General features: G+C 41.7%; 1 protein-coding gene across 2 annotated transcripts in view; it reads left to right on the plus strand.

Annotated features, from left to right (window-relative positions):
• Positions 1-16,915: 16,915 nt before the first annotated feature.
• Positions 16,916-22,722, plus strand: part of LOC134340914 (peroxidasin homolog) — a 294,279-nt gene continuing 288,472 nt past the window's right edge. For both annotated transcript variants that reach the window (XM_063038509.1, XM_063038513.1), the window contains exon 1: positions 16,916-17,184. In XM_063038509.1, the coding sequence (XP_062894579.1) occupies positions 17,015-17,184 (170 nt within the window). In that variant the 5' untranslated portion in view covers positions 16,916-17,014. The remainder of the gene's footprint in view (positions 17,185-22,722) is intronic.

The following is a 22,722-nucleotide window of genomic DNA, read 5'->3' on the forward strand; positions in this document are numbered from 1 at the left end:
GGCAACCCTTTAGCACAGAGGTAAGAAAGAATTCTTTTTTAGCCAGAAAGTAGCAAGTTTGTGGAATGCTCTGCCAAAGCCTATGGTGGAGGCCAAGTCCATGCGTATACTTATGGCAGAAGTTGATCATCTCCTGATTGGTTAGGGCATCAAAGGATATGGCAAGGATAAAAGTATATGGGGTTGAGTGGGATCTGGGATCAGCCATGATGGAGAAAGAGGATTAATGAAAGCACTTTTCTCCTCAAGCTCGGCAGCCTGGAGAGCTACTCAGTAGGACCACTCAATCCAAATCTTTGCAAACTCCTAAGGAAGTAGAGGCACCGCTGTGCTTTCTTCATAATTGCACTTACATGCTGGACCGAGGACACAATAACACCAAGGAATTTAAAGTTGCTGACCCTCTCCACCTCTGATTCCCCCAGTGATGTCTGGCTCATGGACCTCCGATTTCCTCCTTCTGAAGTCAATAATCAGCTGCTTGTTCTTGCTAACATTAGAGGTTGTTATTGTGGCACTACTCAGCCAGATTTTGAATCTTCCTTTGAAGTTGAGTGAAGATAACCCTCTGGTTCAAGAGCCTGATGGCTATTTCATTAACTTCTCTTAACAGATAGCAGAGAGGCCCTTCTAAAGTTACCACTATCCAGTTTGCCTCAATTCATGAGATCACCACAATTATGGTATCTCTGGGATGTTCTCTTCTCTGCAGACTTGGGTATCTGCACCTGAAGTTCCACTCCACCAGGTTTTTCACTGTATCAGGGATGTTAACCTCTTCCAAGTTTAGATTATTTTTTCTTTTGCTTTTGGTCTTCCCATGATCCTGTTGATGGCCTAAGAAGAATACTGTTGGCTGCCTTAATGACTATCACCCGGTAGCACTCACATCGACAGTGATGAAATGGTTTGAGAGGTTGGTTATGACTAGACTGAACTCCTGCCGCAGCAAGGACCTGGACCCATTGCAATTTGCCTACCGCCACAATAGGTCAACACCAGGCACAATCTCAATGGCCCTCCACACAGCTTTAGACCACATAGACAACACAACACAAGCACCTACGTCAGGATGCTGTTCATCATTTAAAGCTCAGCATTTAATACCGTCATTCCTACAATCCTGATCGAGAAGTTGCAGAACCTGGGCCTCTGTACCTCCCTCTGCAATTGGATCCTCGACTTTCTAACTGGAAGATCACAGTCTGGGATTGGTGATAACATATCCTCCTCGCTGACGATCAACACTATCGCACCTCAGGGGTGTGTGCTTAGCCCACTGCTCTACTCTCTGTATACACATGACTGCGTGGCTAGGCAGAGATCAATTACCATCTACAAATTTGCTGATGATACAACCATTGTTGGTAGAATCTCAGGTGGTGACGAGAGGGCGTACAGGAGTGAGATATGCCAACTAGTGGAATAGTGCCGCAGCAACAACCTGGCACTCAACATCAGTAAGACGAAAGAGCTGATTGTGGACTTCAGGAAGGGTAAGACAAGGGAGCACATACCACTCCTTATAGAAGGATCAGAAGTGGAGAGAGTGAGCAGCTTCAATTTCCTGGGTGTGAAGATCTCTGAGGATCTAACCTGGTCCTAACATATCAATATAGTCATAAGGAAGGCAAGATAGCGGCTATGCTTCATTAGGAGTTTGAAGAGATTTGACATGTCAACAAATACACTCAAAACTTCTATAGTTGTACTGCGAAGAGCATACGAACAGGCTGCATCACTGACTGGTATGGAGGGGCTACTACACAGGACCGAAAGAAGCTGCAGAAGGTTGTAAATCTAATCAGCTCCATCTTGGGCATTAGCCTACAAAGTATCCAGGACATCTTCAGGGAGCAGTGTCTCAGAAAGGCAGCGTCCATTATTAAGGACCTCCAGCACCCAGGGCATGCCCTTTTCTCACTGTTACCATCAGGAGGGAGGTACAGAAGCCTGAAGGCACACACTCAGCGATTCAGGAACAGCTTCTTTCCCTCTGCCATCTGATTCCTAAATGGACATTGAAGCTTTGGACACTACTTCACTTTTTTAATATACAGTATTTCTGTTTTTGCACATTTTTAAAAATCTATTCAATATATGTAATTGATCTACTTGTTTATTCATTATTATGTTTTATTTTATTTATTATGATATTTTTTCTCTCCCTCTGCTAGATTATGTATTGCATTGAACTGCTGCTGCTAAGTTAACAAATTTCACATCACATGCCGGTGATGATAAACCTGATTCTGATTCTGATTCAGATTATCTACTCCAAATTACCCCCAGATTACATATGTTGTGAGTAGTGGATAATTAGGGTGGAGTTGTGGGCATAAGACCATAAAATATAGGGCAGACTTAGTCTGCTTCACCTTTCTATCACGGCTGATTGACTTTCCCTTTCAACCCCATTCTTCTGCATTCCCCCTCCCCATATTCTTTGAAATCCTTACTAATCTAGAACCTATTAACCTCCACTTTAAATATACCCAATGACATGGCCTCTTCTGCCACCTGTAGTAATAAATTCCAATGATTCACCACCCTCTGGTTAAAGAACCTCCTCATCTCTGTTCTAAAGGGACACCCTTCTATTCCATGGCTGTACCCTCTGGTCCTAGACTGGTCAGTCAGCCAGTCTTCTGTCCAATCTAGAACCCTTCTTGCAATACCATGTGCCCTTACCTTGTTTCACAGCCTCATATGGAGGGCCTTGCCAAAGGCTTTCCAAAAATCTAAGTGAACAACACCCACTGACTCTCCTTTGTCTATTCTATCAGTTATTTCTTCACAGAAGTCCAACAGATTTGTCAGTCAAGTTCTCCTCTGAAGGAAATCATGCTGACGTCGATCTATTTTATTTTGTGCCTCCAAATAGAAGGCCATAAAACCATAAGATATAGGAGCTGAATTAGGTTACTTGGCCAATCGAGTCTGCTCCGCCACTTCATCATGGCTGATCCATTTTCCCTGTCAACACCAATTTTCTGCCTTCTCTCCATATCCCTTCATGCCCCAACTTATCAAGAATCTACCAACCTCTGCCTTAAATATACTCAATAACTTGGTCTCCGCTGCTGGCTGTGGCAACAAGTTTGACAGATTTACCACACTGTGCTAATAAATTCTTGTTCATCTCCTTTCTAAAAAGACATCCTCTCTTCTGAGGTTGTGTCCTCTGGTCTTAGATTCCCCACCACAGGAAACATCCCCTCCATATCCAGTTTAGTGAGGCTTTTCTAAATTCGATAGGTTTCAATGAGGTTACTCCTCATTCTTCTGAATTCTAGTGAGTAGATGCCTAGAGCCATTAAACACTCTTCATGTGACAAGCCTTTCAAACCCAGAGTCATTTTCATGAACAAAAACTTTTGAACCCTCTACAAAGTCAGCACGTCCTTTGTTAAAGGGCCCAAAACTGCTCATAATATTCCAAGTGAAGCCTCACCAATTTGATTTTGATGGACCAAGTACCTTCTTAAGTATGTTAGAAAAAAATACATCGGGTTCTCCATCCTTGATTAAATATACTGTACTTGACAAATAAACTAATGGAGCAGCTACCCAAATGTCCAGCTGATGGCAGCATCATACATTACGGGAAAATATGCTGCCTCAGTGATGGGACTTTTCTGGAGATATACTTACCCTTCATAAAGAGACCACTAGATGGCAACATCAAATAGCCTAAATATTTTTTAGCAAAACACACACACACACACACACACACACACACACACACACACACAATACTGGAGGAACTCAGCAGGTCAGGTAGCGTGGGGAATGGGTGGGTGGTGGTGGGGAGGAAGAAATTGATATTCATGCCATCAGGTTGGAGGGGACCCAATCAGGATATAAGGTGTTGCTCCCTCATCCTGGTCCTGAGGGTGGTCTCATCTCGCAACAAGGTCAACATCTGCAGACCTTTCTGCGTTTGTGATTTACTAAATAATTTATCTACATACCTCTGTTTATCCTTTTCATTCCCCTCAATGTTTTTCTTTTGGTTTCAAATATTAGCATATTCTGTCTAATTGTTTTCAATTCATCTGAGCTGACTTTGAAAATATAACTGAGAAGCGAGAAGATTTAGCTTCGTACATATATGAAGCCCATAGTTGTATAAGGGAGCCATTCTTGTGCTTAATAATGCTCTCCCACAACTCAGAAAAGTCCATTTACTGCATTTTCCAACCATTGTAGCTGCATACAGGTTCCTCATTGTGAATGCAGGAAAAGAATGATAATAATTTAGGATTTTCTCACAATTTTCTAGAAGAGAAGATAGGTTTGATTTATAATTTATCTCAAAAAAAAAAGCACATTCTTTCTGCCATACTTGTTGGGCATTTCCGGATTGTCCTGATGCCACCAAAAATGGTTGCATTCACAAAACTGAATGTGGAAGTATTGTGGATGTGGACATCATCTTTGGCTAGATCATGCTGGCTAACATTAGTGGTCCCAAACTAGAACATGCGTATTTAACTGTATGAAAAGCAGGAAGACTAGGAATTCTGAAAATGCATGATCCAATGCAGAAGATTGGACTTGCTGACTGATTTGGAATGTTGACTATGATTGTACTAAATGGTGCACAAAGCCAAATTTATAGGCTATCAGTTCATCGTCTTTAAAAGTTGTCAGAATGAAAATTTTAGCACTTGACATCAAGACAATGATGCTACAAAACTAGAAGTTTAAACTTAGGGTTTGTTTTAGTGCATTGAACCTTATTCATTAACTCAACTTAAATCCATTTCAGTATATTTCTAGAACCTAATCATTCAATTAAAAATGTTCCTGCTTATCTTTATCTTAAGTTTATGGAATTATTTGAGTCTGCTACATTACATTACTAGCATTATACATGTGAATATCAGGGCAAAGGAGGGGAAAGCAAAGTTTCCCTTTCAATTAATTTTAAATTAATTTAACCCTTATAAGAGCTTTTAACTGATTTAATTTTCTTTTTCTTTTTTATAGCGGAATCAGACACAATTAAAAAATGATTATAAATCTCGTATCCTTTAAAGTCAGTAAAGCTGGGGCTAGGGTTTTGTTGGCTGTGGAGTAATTTTGGGGGCATGTTCCCCATATACGTGATTGGATGCCCTGCCACTAACCTGACCTTGACCCAAAACTGTGGGAAAGTTTGAGTCATTGAAAAAGACTTTTACATTCAGATCAGACCTGGCCCTGAATCCCACAGATTAGCTAGTAATTGGCTTATTTATTGGAATTTATGATGTAGATAATCACAGGAAAGCAGAGAATTGTTCAAGCCATCTTATGGTAATCAATCAGAACAAAGAAATACTTATATTCTCTTTTTCATATTACGCCGTTGCTTACTAAATGGCTATAGGGATCAACTAACTGAACATAAGGAAAAGAAGCTGGATTAGGCCATTGGTCCCATCGAACCTGCTCTACCACTCAATAAGATCATGGCTGATCTGGCTGTGGACTCAGCTCCACCATCCTGCATTTTCCCTTTAACCCTTAATTCCCCCGGCAATGCAAACATCTATATACTGTGTCTTAAATGTATTTAATGAGGTAGCCTCTACTGCTGTCCTGGGCAGTGAATTTCTAGTTCAAGTTCAAGTTTAATTATCTATAACCATACATGAATATAGCCAAATGAAACAGCACTCTTCCAGGGCCAAGTGCAAAGCACATTACCAACAGCACACAGTACACATAGCACATAGCACAAAGGCATATCTGATTATGATTTCAGAAAAAAACATGCAGTCACAAATAGAAAAAGTATTTGTGCTGTGTCCTGGCTATGTCCAAGTCCTTGTGTGGCATGATGAGGTTGATGGTAAGTTATTCTCGTCCAGTTTGTTCTTCTACCGAGTGAACACTAGTCTCAGGGTAAAGCATTTTCTCCTCATCTGCATCCCACATTTATTCCGCTGAATCCTGATGCTATATGCCCTAGCTCTCATCTCACTCACTAATGGAAGCAGCTTTCCTGCCCCTATCTTACATTACTGACCCTTTCATAAATTTCGTTGGAATTCAGCAGGTCAGCTGCTGAGCTCCTCCAGCATTTTGTGTGCATTATTCTGGACTTCCAGCATCTGTGCAATCTCTTGTGTTTCTAATCTTTTATAATTTATATGTTTCTATAAGATTCCCTCTCATTCTTCTGAATTTCAGTGAATATAGTCCTAGGCAACTCTGTCTTTCCTTATAGGCTAACCCCTTAAAATCTCCAGCATCAACCTATTAACCTTCCTCTGCACTGCTTCCAAAGCCAGTCTATCTTTCCTCAAAAAAAAGGAGATCAGAATTGCACGCAGTACTCCAGGTGCGGCCTCACTAATATTCACTGGTTGCAGCATAAACATTTTGCTTTTAAATTCCATCCATTGCACTGGCAATTGAAGCAACATTTTACTTGCCTCCTTGATAGCCTGTTGCACCTACGTATCAACCTTTTGCAATTCATGCACAAGCACTCCCGTCCCTCTTCATAACAACATGCTGCAATCTTTTACCATTTAAATCATAATCTGATCTTCTATTTTCCTTCCAAAATGGATGACCTCACATTTATCAACATTGTACTCCATCAACCAGGCTCCTTCCCACTCATTTAACCTATCTATATCCCTTTGCAAACTCTCTGCATCTCCAGCGTAATTCATTTTTCCACTCAAGTTATTATCATCAGAAAATTTAGATTTGCAACATTTGGTCCCCTCTTCCAAACTGTTAATGTATGTATAGTACTGTGCAGAAGTCTTAGGCACATAGACTGTACATAGTTAGGGTGCTTAGCTGTCTAAAAGTCTTTTGTGCAGTACTGTATTTGTCAATGAGGAGCATCAAACAAGATTGTTAACATGGCAAGAGCAAAGGATGTTGGGAATGATGATGGTAGAATGCCATGGGTGGGCTGTGGGACAGGTGGCAGAGAAAGAGTGCTGTGGTGGAGGTGGCACGAGTGCAGACACACTCAGCATTGAGACACCAGGCAAGGCCATTTGATTCCAGACAATTGGTTTATTGATCATTACAGAATGTCTCTCTGGTGCATCCCGTTCCTTCCCCTCTCCCTTCCCCTTTTCCAAATCATAATTCCCTGCTTCAGTCCAAAATAGAGACCCATATCAGAATCACCACTCATATGTCATGAAATATGTTTTTTTTTGTGGCAGCAGTATAGTGAAATACATAAAATTACAACAGTACTATGCAAAAGTCTTAGGCAACCTAACTATATACATATGTGCCTAAGAAGTTAGCACAGTACTGTATGTTGTGAATAGCTGAAAATGTTAACAGATTCAGTGCCTTCTTAGATTTCTCAGCTCACTCAGTTCTGTAGCCATCTACAGCCTTGCTTAAGATAGGTTAAAAAAAAATTTAATTATTTTATATTTGCTGGATATTTTAATAATTGACCAGTCTTTTAATAATTTTATAATCATCAAGTTAAAAGACAATAATTAGTTGTATATTTGAATTTTAAGAAATTTAAATGCATCTGAATATGATGGATATTAAGAAACTTTACAAAATGGTAATGGTTTTGGATTTTTGCCAATTTTTTCTCCACCCAGCAGTGGCTGTGGAAATTCTGGAATGTCTGACAGAATGGAAACCAAGATTACCCGGGTGATACACAGCTCAGTAGAGGTGGAATTTAGCACTTATGTTTTATTCGAGGCTGAAGAGATGGCAGAGATGATTGATGATGGCAGGGCCATAGTTGGTGTCCATATCGACTTTATCAAGCCAAGGCCCCACAGGATAAACTGACATGGTGAGCTAGCCAACTGGTTACACAATTGCTTAGTGCTAAGACTCAGAGGGTGGTGTCGGAGAGTCATTTTTAAAATTGGTGTCATGTGATGAGCAATATGCTCCAGACATCTGTGTTGGGTCTTCTGCTGTTTGTCATGTACACTAACAACTCAGACGAGAATGCAGGTGGCACGATTAGAACGTTTGCAGATGACACCAAAACTGGGGTGGTGTGGAGGACAATGAAGAAGGCTATTGAAGATTAGAACAGGAATTCAATAACCAGGAGAGTAGTCGAGGGAAGAGCGGATAAAATTTAATACAGACTAATGCAAAGTGATGCATTTTGGGAAGTGAAACCAAAATAAGATACACACTGTAAATGACAGAGCCCTGGAAAAGTGTTGTGAACACAGAGATCAAAAAGTAGGGGTACATAGTTTCTTGAAGAAGGTGACATAGTTAGACAGGGTGGTGAAGAATGTATATGGTATTCTTGCCTTCATCTGACAGGGCATTGGGTCGTCAGGTCACAAGACTTCGATAAGACCATATTTGGAGTATTGTCTCCAGGTTTGGCCACCTTGTTATTAGAAAGGATATGATCAAGCTAGAGATGTTCACAAGGATGTTACTCGGACTAGAGGGCTTGAGTTATAAGGGGAGTCTGGATAGTGTGGAATTGTTTTTGCCAGAGCAAAGGAGGATAAGTAGTGACACTGTAGAGCTATACAGAAACATAAGGGCCATATGCTTACTAGCTAGTTGCAGTCATGATTCAGGTTATGGGAGCGTAAAACTCCCATATTTATGGATTTAAGGCGATTAGGTAAAGATGTAAAGGAGCAAGATTGTTACACAGAGGATACTGGGTGGATGTACATAAAAATACAAAGTTTAAAAGACATTTGGTTGGTACATAGATAGGATAGTTCAGCGGGATATAAGCAAAATACAAGCAGACGATATTGTCTTAGGCAGGCACTGTGGTTAGCATGGATGGTGGACTGAAGAGTCTTTTTTCTGTACTATATAATTCAAGATACAGAGCAGATCCCTAGGAGATATTACAAGGCACAGCCTGCCAAAAGGAATAAATACTCTTATCTCTACTCTCAGCTTTCTAGCTCATAATCAATTGTCTACAATTTTTACAACACTTCAACAACTTTACAACCACTTTTACTGTTTTTGATCAAAGGTTCAGGAGCACTGGGGGTGGGGGGAGGGGACTTCCAGTTTATGTTCAACTACCATAAAATACTTGTTAACATTCTGTAACTTTAAAGAGATCAGTTGTATGCTTTAAATTACTATTTACTCCCTTGTTTCAATCATCAATTACATTTATCTTTAATTGCAACAAATCCCACAGGCATTGCCAAACACTGAGAATGCTTTTTTCTCATTTCAAAATTTCTTAATCTTCAAATATCTTTGTTTAATTTCATATCATTCCACAAGAATTTTCAAGCTGGAACTTGCTTAATAAGTTCTTGCATTCTAGTTTCTGTATACATACACTGAATGCAGCATTCCTTTTTATTGCCCTATCAAGACTATAAAAGTGTGCGAAATTGAAATGCAATTATGGATATGTTTGTCTATTTCTCCATTGTTCAAGATGTCTTCAAAGGATATTATGTGGCTTACGGTTAAAATAGTATTTGAGTGTCATAGCATGTATTGGACGAGATTGGTCAGCTTGGAACTGCAGACCATTTCTAAATATAAAGTGAGCATTTGTTCTATCAATTAAGTTTAGAAAGTCAGAAATGCTTGTTTTTTTTAAAGATTAATAACAATAATGGCATGCACATATTTGGTGATATTGTGGATAGTGTTGAGGGTATTGTAGGTTACAATGGGACATTGAATTGATCAGAGCTGAGCTGAGAAGAGGCAGATGCAATTCAATCTGGAAAAGTATGAAGTGATATACTTTGCAAGGTCAAACTTGAAGGCAGAGTATAAGGTTAATGGCAGGACTCTAAGCAGTGTGAAGTAACAGAGGGATCTTGGTTCTGCATCCATAGATTCCCTGAAAATTGTTGCAAAGGTTGATAGGGTTGTGAGGAAGGCATATGCCGCATTGGCCCTCATGAGTCGAGGGATTCAGTTTAAAATCCATGAGGTAACATTGCTGATCTGTAAAACTCTGATTTGACTTTACTTGCTGTGTTGTGTTCAGTTCTGGTCGCTTCATTATCGGAAGGATGTGCAAGCTTTAGAGAGGGTGCAAAGAAGATTTATCAGGATACTGCCTGGATTAGAGAACATCTTTTATGAGGAAAGACTGAGTGAGCTGGGGCTTTTGTCCTTGGAGCGAAGGAAGATGAAAGGTGACTTGATAAGGTGGTAAGAGGTATAGATAGATTCTATGGACAACAGCACCTATTTCCTAGGACAGCACTGGCTAATACAGGAGTTATAATTTCAACTGATGGCAGCAAAGTATAGGAGGATTGTCAGAGCTGGTAAGTGCATGGAACATGCTGGTGGGGTGGTGACAGAGGCAGATATATTAGCGACATTTAATGGATAAGCGCATGGATGAAAGAAAAATGGAGGGTTATATGGGAGGGAAAGGTTAGATTGATTTTGGAGTAGGTTAAAAGGTCAACACATCACGAAGGGCCCAAGGACCTGTTCTGTTTCTATGATCCATGTTCTATTACATTGATTCCCAGTCCTCTATGAGTGAAAATCTCACCATTCCAGCAACTCAGTCAAACATAGAAATCTCTACTCCAGGCTGCTGTCCTAAGGTAGAGTTATTCCATCTTCCTGTTCACTCTTGAAGCCATTATAGGGTAAGCTTATCCTATAATGGCTTCAAGAGTGAACCGGAAGATGGAAACAGAATAAAACTTAGCAAATTTGTTCAGTCTTACTATAATTTCTCATCATTGGAAGGTTTTCTCTATACCAATATCTCCTCTCTCATAAGTTTCCTATCTGGTGCTATCTCTCAACTATCATCAGTGAAAAATAATAGTTATAGTCATAGTTATAGTTATAGTCATACTTTATTGATCCCGGGGGAAATTGATTTTCGTTACAGTTGCACCATAAATAATTAACTAGTAATAAAACCATAAATAATTAAATAATAATATGTAAATTATGCCAGGAAATAAGTCCAGGACCGGCCTATTGGCTCAGGGTGTCTGACCCTCCAAGGGAGGAGTTGTAAAGTTTGATGGCCACAGGCAGGAATGATTTCCTATGACGCTCTGTGTTGCATCTCGGTGGAATGAGTCTCTGGCCGAATGTACTCCTGTGCCCAACCAATACATTATGTAGTGGATGGGAGACATTGTCAAGATGGCATGCAACTTGGACAGCATCCTCTTTTCAGATACCACCGTGAGAGAGTCCAGTTCCATCCCCACAACATCACTGGCCTTACAAATGAGTTTGTTGATTCTGTTGGTGTCTGCTACCTTCAGCCTGCTGCCCCAGCACACAACAGCAAACATGATTGCACTGGCCACCACAGACTCATAGAACATCCTCAGCATGGTTCGACAGATGTTAAAGGACCTCAGTCTCCTCAGGAAATAGAGATGACTCTGACCCTTCTTGTAGACGGCCTCAGTGTTCTTTGACCAGTCCAGTTTATTGTCAATTCGTATCCCCAGGTATTTGTAATCCTCCACCATGTCCACACTGACCCCCTTGTTGGAAACAGGGGTCACCAGTGCCTTAGCTCTCCTCAGGTCTACCACCAGCTCCTTAGTCGTTTTCACATTAAGCTGCAGATAATTCTGCTCACACCATGTGACAAAGTTTCCTACCGTAGCCCTGTACTCAGCCTCATCTCCCTTGCTGATGCATCCAACTATGGCAGAGTCATCAGAAAACTTCTGAAGATGACAAGACTCTGTGCAGTAGTTGAAGTCCAAGGTGTAAATGGTGAAGAGAAAGGGAGACAAGACAGTCCCCTGTGGAGCCCCAGTGCTGCTGATCACTCTGTCGGACACACAGTGTTAAAAGCACACGTACTGTGGTATGCCAGTCAGGTAATCAAGAATCCATGACACCAGGAAAGCATCCACCTGCATCGCTGTCAGCTTCTCCCCCAGCAGGGCAGGGCGGATGGTGTTGAACGCACTGGAGAAGTCAAAAAACATGACCCTCACAGTGCTCACTGGCTTGTCCAGGTGGGCGTAGACACGGTTCAGCAGGTAGACAATGGCATCCTCAACTCCTAGTCGGGGCTGGTAGGCGAACTGGAGGGGATCTAAGTGTGGCCTAATCATAGGCCGGAGCAGCTCCAGAACAAGTTTCTCCAGGGTCTTCATGATGTGGGAGGTCAATGCCACCGGTCTGTAGTCATTGAGGCCGCTGGGGCGCGGCGCCTTTGGCACAGGGACGAGGCAGGACGTCTTCCACAGCACAGGAACCCTCCGGAGCCTCAGGCTCAGGTTGAAGACATGGCGAAGTACTCCACACAGCTGAGGGGCACAGGCTTTGAGCACCCTGGTACTGACACCATCCGGTCCTGCAGCCTTGCTTGGGTTGAGACGTTTCAGCTGTCTTCTCACCTGTTCAGCTGTGAAGCCCACAGTGGTGGTTTTGTGTGGGGAAGGAGTATAGTCATGAGAGCAGGGTGGGGGCTGTGAGGAGGGGTAGGAGGGGAGAGTGGAATATGTGTTGGTTGGGGGCCGACAACAGATTACTCATATGGGGGATGGTCAGGGGCCACAATGTCAAATCTGTTAAAGAACAGGTTAAGTTCGTTGGCCCTGTCCACACTGCCTCCAGCTCCTCTGTTGCTAGTTTTCCGGAACCCAGTGATGCTCCTCATCCCCCTCCAGACCTCTCTCATGTTGTTCTGCTGGAGTTTTCACTCAGGCTTCCTCCCATACCTGTCTTTAGCCTCCCTGATCCTGGCTTTCAGGTCCCTCTGTATTGCCCCCAACTCCTCCCTATTTCCATCTCTAAACACCCTCTTTTTAGTGTACAGGATGTCCTTAATGTCCTTTGTTACCCATGGCTTGTTATTTGAATAACAAAGGACAGTTCTTGTCGGAACATTGCAATCCACACAGAAGTTGATGTAATCAGTCATGCACTCTGTGAGCCCATCAATATCCTCTCCATGTGGCTCACAGAGTGCCTGCCTGTCTGTCACCTCAAAACAACCCTGGAGCACCTCATAAGCCTCCTCCGACCATGCATAGCCATTTGCCTCTGCTATTTTCCGGACACTGCTGTGCAAGCTATTGATTGCATATTTGCCTGCATTATACTGAAATCCATTTTCTATTTAGTGGAGGGGAAGCTTTTTTGATATTTTGTCAAGAGGATGAGACTGAAACATTTCTGTGAAAGCTGTGATATATGATGCCATCTCTGAAGCATCCAATTCTGCACAAAGGTATGTTATTGTTAAAAGGTCTAGGGTTCAGTGCAGTCAAGTTATAGTAGACCATTAATTATATTGCTCTGAAATCAATTTGAATATAATTGCATTCCTACCTCTCTGGGTAACTATCCTCATTTTCAGAAGTCTGCTTTTGAAGTAAAGTTTTGGCCATGTCCCAGAGGAAGACTTTTGATTGAAATGTGAAAGATTTAGTTAAAACTTATGCTGTTTTATTTTGCAATTCCCATTATTCGGCATTTCCCAATCATCTTACAAGGATTTTAACTTGATCCTTTATTTATCCTAGAACTTACATGCTGGCTCTAAAACATGGCATCTGCTCAGCTTTTCTAATTGTCCTGACTAATTAATTGTTAAAATGAACCTATAATCCTTGCCAAGACAGTTTTGGCCAGTATTTTGCTATCTTGCCTCTGATTCCCTCTCCAATGACTTGAACAGAACAATCAAGGCTATTGCTGCTAAATGTGTGGTGGACTGTAGGTTTCACAAGTGTTCTGAAATAAATTCCCTACTTGTTCACTCAGATGAAAATAAAAATAAGAAGGGGAAGCAAAGGAAATAAGTGCCCTACAGCACTGAAACAAGCTCTTCAGCCCATCTAGTCCATGCTGACCTGGTCTTCTGCCTATTCCTACCTACCTGCCTCTCAAATCCCTCCCATCCACATACCTATCCAAACATCTCTTAAATGAAACACCATCCACCACTTCTGCTGGCAGTTCATTCCACATTAGCTCCTCTGTTTGAATGAAGTTCCATGTCAGATTCCTCTTGAATATTTTATCTTTAACCCTAAACCTATGACCTCTAGTTCAAGTCTCACCGAACCTCAGAGGGAAAAAAAAGCTTCTATGCATTTACCCTACCTACACCCCTCATAATTTTGGACACTTCTAAAAGATCTCTCCTGGTTCTCACATGCCACTGAGAATAAAGCCCTAACCTATTCAACCTTTCTCTGTAATTCAAGATTCACAGTGATCCAGGCTCCCACTCAACTTGCCATGCAGGGCTTGTCCATGCATCTGGCCAAATATTTATTCCCTAACACTACAATCACAGTCACACCACCTCTACCACCTTGCCTCCATGCACCCACCAGATTGTAAGTTGCCGCTCACGTCCCTCTTGAGCTTGCTCACCTCACCATAACCCTACGTTTACAGACTTAGGAGATGAAGAGAAACTGCTCTTCCCAGAAAGTGGTAAATCTGTGGAGTTCTCTGCCCAGGGAAGCAGTCGAGGCTACCTTTCTAAATATACTCAATGGCCACTTTATTAGGAATGAGAGTGTCCCTTATAAAATGGCCACAGGAGTGGAACCCAGTGTGGTTGTCTACTGTTGCTGTAGCCCAACCGTTTCAAGGTTCGACATGTGTTTTCAGAAATGCTGTCCTGCACATAACTGTTGTAATGTGTGGTTATTTAAATTACTGTCGCCTTCCTATCACTTTGAACCAGTTGAGCCATTCTCCTCTGACCTCTCTCATTTACAAGGTGCTTTCGGCTACAGAACTGCCATTCACTGGATTTTTTTTTTGTTTTTCACACCATTCTCTGTAAACTCCAGAGATTCAGGTCCTCGAGACACACCAACATCCTTGCAAATTTTCTCTGCACTCTTTCAACCTTGTAAGTAGGTGACCCAAACTGCACACATTACTTCAGGTTAATTGGACAATCATAAATTGTCCTGTGATTTGACTAGGGTTAAATAGGTGCATTGGGCCAGAAGGGCCTTCTATCTGGTAAGCTTCCTCCAGCCTCTCATTCCAGCACACTATAGCCTGACTCACTCTCTGTCCTCCTCCACACACACAGAGACTGGTGCTGGGTCCATTGTTGTTTGTCAATGTGATAATGTGGTTAATTGATACAGTAAATTTTTGGATGACACAAGATTGGTGGTGTAATGGTCAGCAAGGAAGATTATCATGGCTTTCAGCGGGATCTCAACCAGCTGGAAAAGTGAGCTAAAAAATGGCAAATGGAATTTAATGCAAATGTTGAATGTCAGTAGGATCAACCAGGGTAGGTCTCACACAGTGAATGGCATCTTTAAGTAAAAAATAAGAATATGACCCCAGTGAGTTAAATTGGAGTTTGGAAACCTGGGCCACTGTGAATTTAATGGGAACACAGGAAATGTTAGCTCAGCTCAGTGAGTTGAGAGAGAGAATGAGAACTCAAGCACTGGTGAGTTGAAAAGGGGGAATGGGAAACAGAGTCTTGGCGAGTTGGATGCATAGGAAAATGAGGCCCTGGTGAGTTGGAAAAGAAATGTGGGAAAAGAGGCCCTGGTGAGTTGGGAGTTCGAGAACTGCTTCCTATTGAAGGAGATTGCAAGAATGTGGACCTGATGAGTTTAAAAGGAGCATGGAATCTGAGAACATAGTGGGTGGAAAGGGAGTGTGAGAATCTGAGGTCTGTTGAGTGGGAAGAGAGCACAACAATCCTTACTTGGTGAACCAGATGCCCAACTATCGGATAGCAGATGATGTAATTTTTATTGTATATTTAAAATGCATTCTCTGCATCCATATGCACAACATATTTCTGCCTCCCTTCTTCCTGTCAACATCTCTATGAAATTTGGGAATCTTCGGCGGGTATTTCCACTCACACCCCTCTTTACATCAGCAGCACAACAGTGGTAACTGCTAGCAGTTTCAAACTTCTGGGAGTACACATCCCACACAATCTCTCATGGTCTCAAAACACATCCTACACAGTCAAGAAAGCTCATCAATGCCTTTGCTTTCTGAGGAGAATGAAGAGAGCTGGACTATGCACATCAATATTCAGGACCTTTGAAAGATGCACAGTGGAGGGCATGTTGCATCACACAGAAACTGCACTTTGGTGGACAGGAAGGCTCTTCAATGGGTAGTCAAAACTGCCCAATGCATCACTGGCACCAGCCTATTATATAAAGAAAGGTGCCAGAAAAAGGCCAGGAATATCATGAAGGATTCCACCCACGTTGCTCATGGACTGTTTGTGCCAGTCCCATTAGGGAGGTGAGATGCAAAGTAGCATCCATGCCAGAACCACCAGACTCAAAACCAGTTACTTTCCCCAAGCAGTAAGGCTGATCAACACCTCCACCCACTAACCCAATTCACCACCACGACTTCTCAATTCCTGTCAGTCACCGTACGTAGACACACCTGTACCTCGCGTAACTTTATGTACAATCAAACTATGCATATAATCCATACTATGTATTTATATTTATTGTGTTTTATTGTATTTTTAATTTTATTGTGTTTTTATATGTTGGATCGGAGCCGAGTAACAATTATTTAGCCCTTCTTTATACTTGTGTACTGGAAATGACATTAGCAATCGTGATCTTGATCCTTCAGCGTAGACGTGGCCAGATTTCAATGATTGGAATGGATAAAGGGACACACGGCTCTAACACTACCGTTCCAGCCCAAAGACCAGGACACTTGAAAGAAACGCAAGCACTCACTCCTAAAAACAGGCGAGGGAACAAGTGGCCCGAGACGAGCAGAGCGCACGGCACCTTCTCCGCTGGGAGCTCCGTTGGCCCTCACTGCCCTGCACCGCCCTAACATTGGTGTTAAAGGACAAATCAGCATCTTGCCACCGTAGAGAACAACCAAACCTTGCGGCCAGACGTTCTTCCCACTGATTGACTGCGCTGGACTCGCTCACTGTCAATCAGTAAACGTCACAATGCTGGGCTTGGTTGAGCTGCGGGGGTGGGTTCTTTTGTGAGGTGGAGTGTTCTCCGCCGCTTCTTGCGAGTGTAGGGATTTCTGCAAAAAGCGGTGGGGATTAAGTGTGAACGAGCGAGTGAGAGCGGCGACGATGCCCTGGAAAACCCAATCTTTGCTCTCCATAGCATGGCTCTTTCTCGTCGCTTTCCCGCCGTGGGTTACTGCCTGCCCCAGTCGTTGCCTTTGCTTTCGTACAACGGTGAGGTGCATGCATCTCATGCTGGAGAATATACCTGCTGTCTCCCCGCAAACTACAATCCTGTGAGTATGGAGCGGCGGGATTGCAACTCTTTAAGGGAGAGGGTAGAGAAAATGCTTTGTTGCCTTGCCGGAGGGATTAGAAGCAAATGGAACTCGTTCTTATCTAAAACCACAACTTGGTTCAGCGTTATTACAGAGAGCAGACAGAATGGAGAGTTTTACAAAAGTTTTAATTTAAAAGCATTTGTTTAGATGTAGACATTTGAATATTTTTCTGCACCTGTGAAATTCTCTGCATTGAAAGGTTTTGTTTTATAGTGCCAAACTCGAAACTTAAAGCTTTTTGAACTGTGTTTTTGCTGAAGGATTGGAATATGGTGTTTGAAAAAGTCTTTTCATGCATTTATCAGAAAAAGGTAATTGATATAGCGCGATGAGCATAATGATGCTGAATGTAACCGCTCGCAGCATTTTCCGCATGTCAGAGAGGATCTTAAATATATTTTATCATGTAACCTAAAAATCTAATTTTAAAAGCAGGAGAACGGATAACAAGAACACACTCCACGAAAAGAAAACTACTTGAGTATGAATGACAAAGGTCTAAAACTTATTAAAAGCCGCCTGCTGGAGTTACCCTGCAGTTAGGTACTTAGCTCCGTTGACTCCGATGTAACCCACTGAGCAACCTTTCTATGTGGTGTAAAATGTAATGTTCTGTCCGTGCTCTGGAAACTATCGTTAACTGGACCGAGGGCAGTTTAAAAAAAATAAAAGTGGCTGTTTCTCAAGAATGCTGAAATTACGGTGTTTGAAATGGCACAAAGTTGCAGGCACTTTTGATTATGAATCAATGGCGATGTATGTAATGGAATTTACTTTGGAGTTGGCCGATTGACTCGCCCCCCCCCCCCCCAACACATCTTTCTGGCTTACGTTAGAAGGACGTTAACAATCTGTTAAAATTATTGAATCGGGAAGAAATACTTCCAGCAAACTAGAGCTGCATAATACTGCAGTCGCTGGACTTTACAGTCCCTCTGTGGTTTACATATTGCTTGTACCAATCTGCTTCTGGGCGAGGTTTTAGAACTCCTAATAGTTTAAAATCATCCAGTATGAAAACTATTTTTAAACTGAGTGAACAAGAATCTGCCTCGTAAATCTGTCTTCAATGTTACTGTTTTTGGTCTACCTCTTTTGCTCTTAACCCCTTGCCCTCTTGGATCCTCTAGAATCTGTTTCACTTAATATAAATTTACTTAAATGGATGCTCTTATTCCGGTGAGGGCAAAAGGTTAATATGCATGTAACTGAGTTTGACGACACTGTTTTGTGGACTGTTATTTTTTTTCACTAAGTAGAAGGCTTGAGAAAAAAATTGAGTATTTGAAAAATCTGTGAGTCATCAGGCAAAATGATTCTTCGTTGGGATTCGTCCCTTGACCCAGGGTTGCTTCAGATAGGGTTTGCATCTTTCCTTCCATCTGCTGTCTTTTTGTTGCGCTTTTATTGTAAGATATTTTGTTTTAACTTTTCAACCATTGATATGAAATGCTGTACTGTAGTGCTGGGGTTCAATGGGTAGTTATCTGGCAGTATCCTGTGTAACTTGTAATGAATGAGGTTTACTTCAACATTATGTAGGGGGTTTGTGGAAATATTCTCTGAAAGGGAGAAGTTTTTTTCTCTCTGTAACAACTGCAGATATAATTAGTGTAAACAAACATGAAGAGGCAAACAAGAAAGACCAGCTGATCCACCCCTCCATGTGGTTCCTGGAAAATCATGAGGAGATTTTCTTCCAATCCACAACAGCCAAGTAATTTTCCAAGGCAGAGGAATAATCAGAAAATAATAACAAAAAGTATGGCATCAGGGGACAGGAAATTGAATGTGTATATAAACTGTCACACTTGCTCTGCTATTTTATTAAGATCAGGGATGATATATTGCATCTATCCCATTTTCCATATCTGTGATGTCCTTATTATTCAAAACACAGCTGATCTGTCCTGAAAGACTGGAAAATTCCAAAGATTCAATATCATCTGTGTGAAATCATTTTTTTCTTATATCACTTGTTTTGAGACTGTGATCACTGGTTGTTCATTCCGAACAGTCACCACCCTGTTTGGGGTTGGGGGGGAATAATATTACCCCTCAGATAATCTTTAAATTTCTCCATTCTCACTCTAGCCAGGGGTAACATCTGCTATATTCGTGAGCACTGTAAGAATTTTTTATATTTCAATGAGATAGCCCCATTTGTCTGAACTGAGGATTTTGACCCCGTCTGTTTGTTTTTACCTCATAGTTAATCTAGGAAGATGAGCAGGAATATCAGTGCAGGATTCTGATATGTTTACGGGGGTTAGAATGGGAACCATAAGAAGAAAAGGGAGTGGTAACGATAGTTGGAACCAAAGAGGAGGTGGGGTTGCATTCCGTGTGTGATATTGGCAGGTGGAGGTGGGCGCAATGGACAAAGATGTGTGAAGGGGGACAAAATTGGGAGATCACAAGGAGAAGGGGAGGGGGCAGGGAGAGGGGAAAAACAGTGTGTTTCCTAAAATTGGAAAAATCAATATTCATAACATTGTGTTGTAGACTGCCCAGGTGGAACATAATGTATTGTCCTCCAGTTTGCATTGGTCTGACAGTAGAGAAGGTTGGACAAATCAGTGTGGGGAATGACAAGGGAAGTTGAAATGGTCTCCAACCGGGAATAAGGAATGGCCATTGTGGATTGAGCATGGATATTAGTGAAATGGTGGCTGAGTGTGCATTGAGTCTCAACGATGTAGAGAAGCCATGTTGGGAGCACCAGATGCAGTGGACAAGGTGGGAAGTGATGCGTGCAAATGTTGCCACACCTGAAAGGACTTTTTCACTCCCTCAATGGTGGTGAGAGAGGCGGTGTTACATTTACTGCAAGAGCAGGGAAAAGTGTCAGAGGTAATGGGTGTGGAGGGAGGAGTGGACCAGGGAGTGATGGAGAGAGCCTTCCCTGTGGAAGGCAAAAAGGGGGTGGGGAGGAGAAGATGCAGCTGGTGGTTGGATTTAATTGTAGCTGGCAGAAATGAAAGATAGTATGATGGATGCAGTCACTCGTAGGATGGAAGGTAAGGATAAGGAGAGCTCTTCTCCGTTCTGTCTGGGAGGAGGCAAGATGGGAGCAGAAATGCAAGAGACAGATGAGATGTGAGTAGGCCTCCAACCAGAAGGGAGGGCATGATTCCTGAAAAGTGAACAATTTGGATGTCCTGCAAGAGAAAGCTTCATCCAGAGTGCAGAGGCAGCTGAGACAGAGAAAACAGGAGAAAGAATAAGAGACACGATGGGAAGAGGTATAATCTAATAACACTGGACAACACACTTTTTTGAAATTATTGTTTTCTTAGAATTTTTTTGTTTTTGATAGACCGCTTGAAGCTAAACACAAATATAATTTCAGACTAATATCACGTAGGAATTTGGAAAAACAAGGTTTTATTGAAAATTATGCAAGATGATTTTCATTTGTACCTGGTATCTGAGGTTTCTTGCTTAAGTGTCCACCAATAATCAGCAAGTATTGATGGATTCGAGTTGCCCTGGTACAGTTTCTCCATGACTGCAATGTTCTGGTGAGACCTTTCATCATGCTCATCACTGACAGCACCAAGATTTGCAGGGAAGAAGTCCAAATTGGAATGCAGAAAATGAATCTTTATCGATATGTTGCACTTCATGGTTTTGTGCTCTTGAAGCATGTTGTACGTAGATTGGTGCTCTGTACTTGCCAAGAAAACTTTCAGCAACATCCGTGAATGCCTTCCATGTGATTTTTCTCCAGTCCCACTAGAAGTTCTTTGAATTGCCTGTCATTGGTGATCTGTTTGATTTGTGGACTAACAAAAATGCCACCTTTAATCTTGGCACCAGTTATTCTGGGAAACATCTGTCTCAAATAACAAAATTCTTCACGGAAATTTATACTCTTTCTAAAACCTGTCCTGTGCAGCATCTGCTCTGCGTAAGCGTTGCCAGGCATGCCTGGACAAGATGAAAAGAGAACTTTTGGGCTTACATTGTGGGCAATATTTTAATTGATGAATTATGAATTGTAGTAACGAATATTGGTGATTTTTTTAAAAAAATGGTGCATAATAGGGAAGTTTCATGGTGATTTTCATGATCAGCCCAAAATCCTTATGATACACCCAAAAATATTCAGAAAGCAAAGTCTTTGTTTTCCAGTGTTAGCAGGGTAGACGGTGAGTTTATTGTAAATGTCAGTGGAGAGTTTGCCTCCTTAATGGCGACAGTAAGATCGTGAAAGTAATGAGATGTCAGAATTGGTCTTGTTATTTTGAGATCAGGATGGAAGTTGGTGGTGAAAGTGATAAATTTGATCATTTCTGCACGAGTCAAGAAGCAGCACCAATATAATCATCAGTGTAATGGAGAAAGTTGTGGAGTGGTACTAGGGTAGGTTTGGAGCAGGGACTGTTCCACGTAACCAACAAAGAAATAGGCATAGCTGGGGTGATACGAAGGTGGCCATGGCTACACCTTTGATTTACAGAACATGAAAAGAGTCAAAAGAGAAGTTGTTTAAAGTAAAAACAAGTTCAGATGGGAGTGTTGGTGGAAGGGATCCTTGTTGTACACAGGAGCAAAGAGCATTTAGACCATCCTTTAAGGAATATGGAGGCGTATAAAGACTGGACATCAATAGTGAATATCTCGCCGCAGAGGCTGAGGAATTAGAAGTTATTTAAGTTGGTGGAGGACATGAGGGGTCCCTGCTGTAAGTGGGAATATTCTTATGACTAATTTCTTTTGGATGAAGAATTGTTCAAAATGTGAAATCCTCTGGAGAAATTCTGCCTCATCCAACTTTTAATTGTGACTTAACCCTCTAGTGAAGCAATTACCTGGTCAGACCAATTTCATCCACCTTAAACCTCTCTTCCTGGAATACTATTCCAACCATTTAAGGGTATTCACCATCAGTCTAGTAGACTGCATTGATTATATCAGCATTTATTGCAGTAACACTTACCTGTTCTCAATGACCTCTGCCTTCACCAAGACCACTGAAGCTCCTTTTTGCATATGGTCAGGGTCACTGGAGGGGAAAAAAAACACCCGTTCATGGAGAGCAAAAATAGCATATATTTGTTTGGACACTGAGTGGAATTAGCAAGGTGAGTGGAAAGAGATTGGAGAAGTGACTCAAAGCATTCACGCAGAAGTCACTATATGTGAAAGCTTTTGAACTGGATTCAAACGGCCAGTGACCGAATGAGAGATTTTCATGCAGAAGTTATAAAGAAGTTCTAGAAAAAAATGTTTTGCTGAACTCTGGTATTCCTCTGAATATATTGATGAATATATTGTGGAACATACTGATGACCTTGAACAGGAATGACATCTTGTTCTGGCTTTATATGATAGGATTACTTGGATGAAAAGTGGTCACGAGGGCTTTCTGTTTCCACAGTATCTGAGCTCCACTTGGATGTTTGGCATAGACTTAGTTTTCCACAGAAATAATGACTGCTGTCCAAGTTGCTTGTTTTAGTTGCAGTAGTACTTGAGCTGCTGATT

The sequence above is a fragment of the Mobula hypostoma genome, chromosome 2 (genome assembly GCF_963921235.1).
Source record: "Mobula hypostoma chromosome 2, sMobHyp1.1, whole genome shotgun sequence".
Taxonomy (NCBI): Eukaryota; Metazoa; Chordata; class Chondrichthyes; order Myliobatiformes; family Myliobatidae; genus Mobula; species Mobula hypostoma.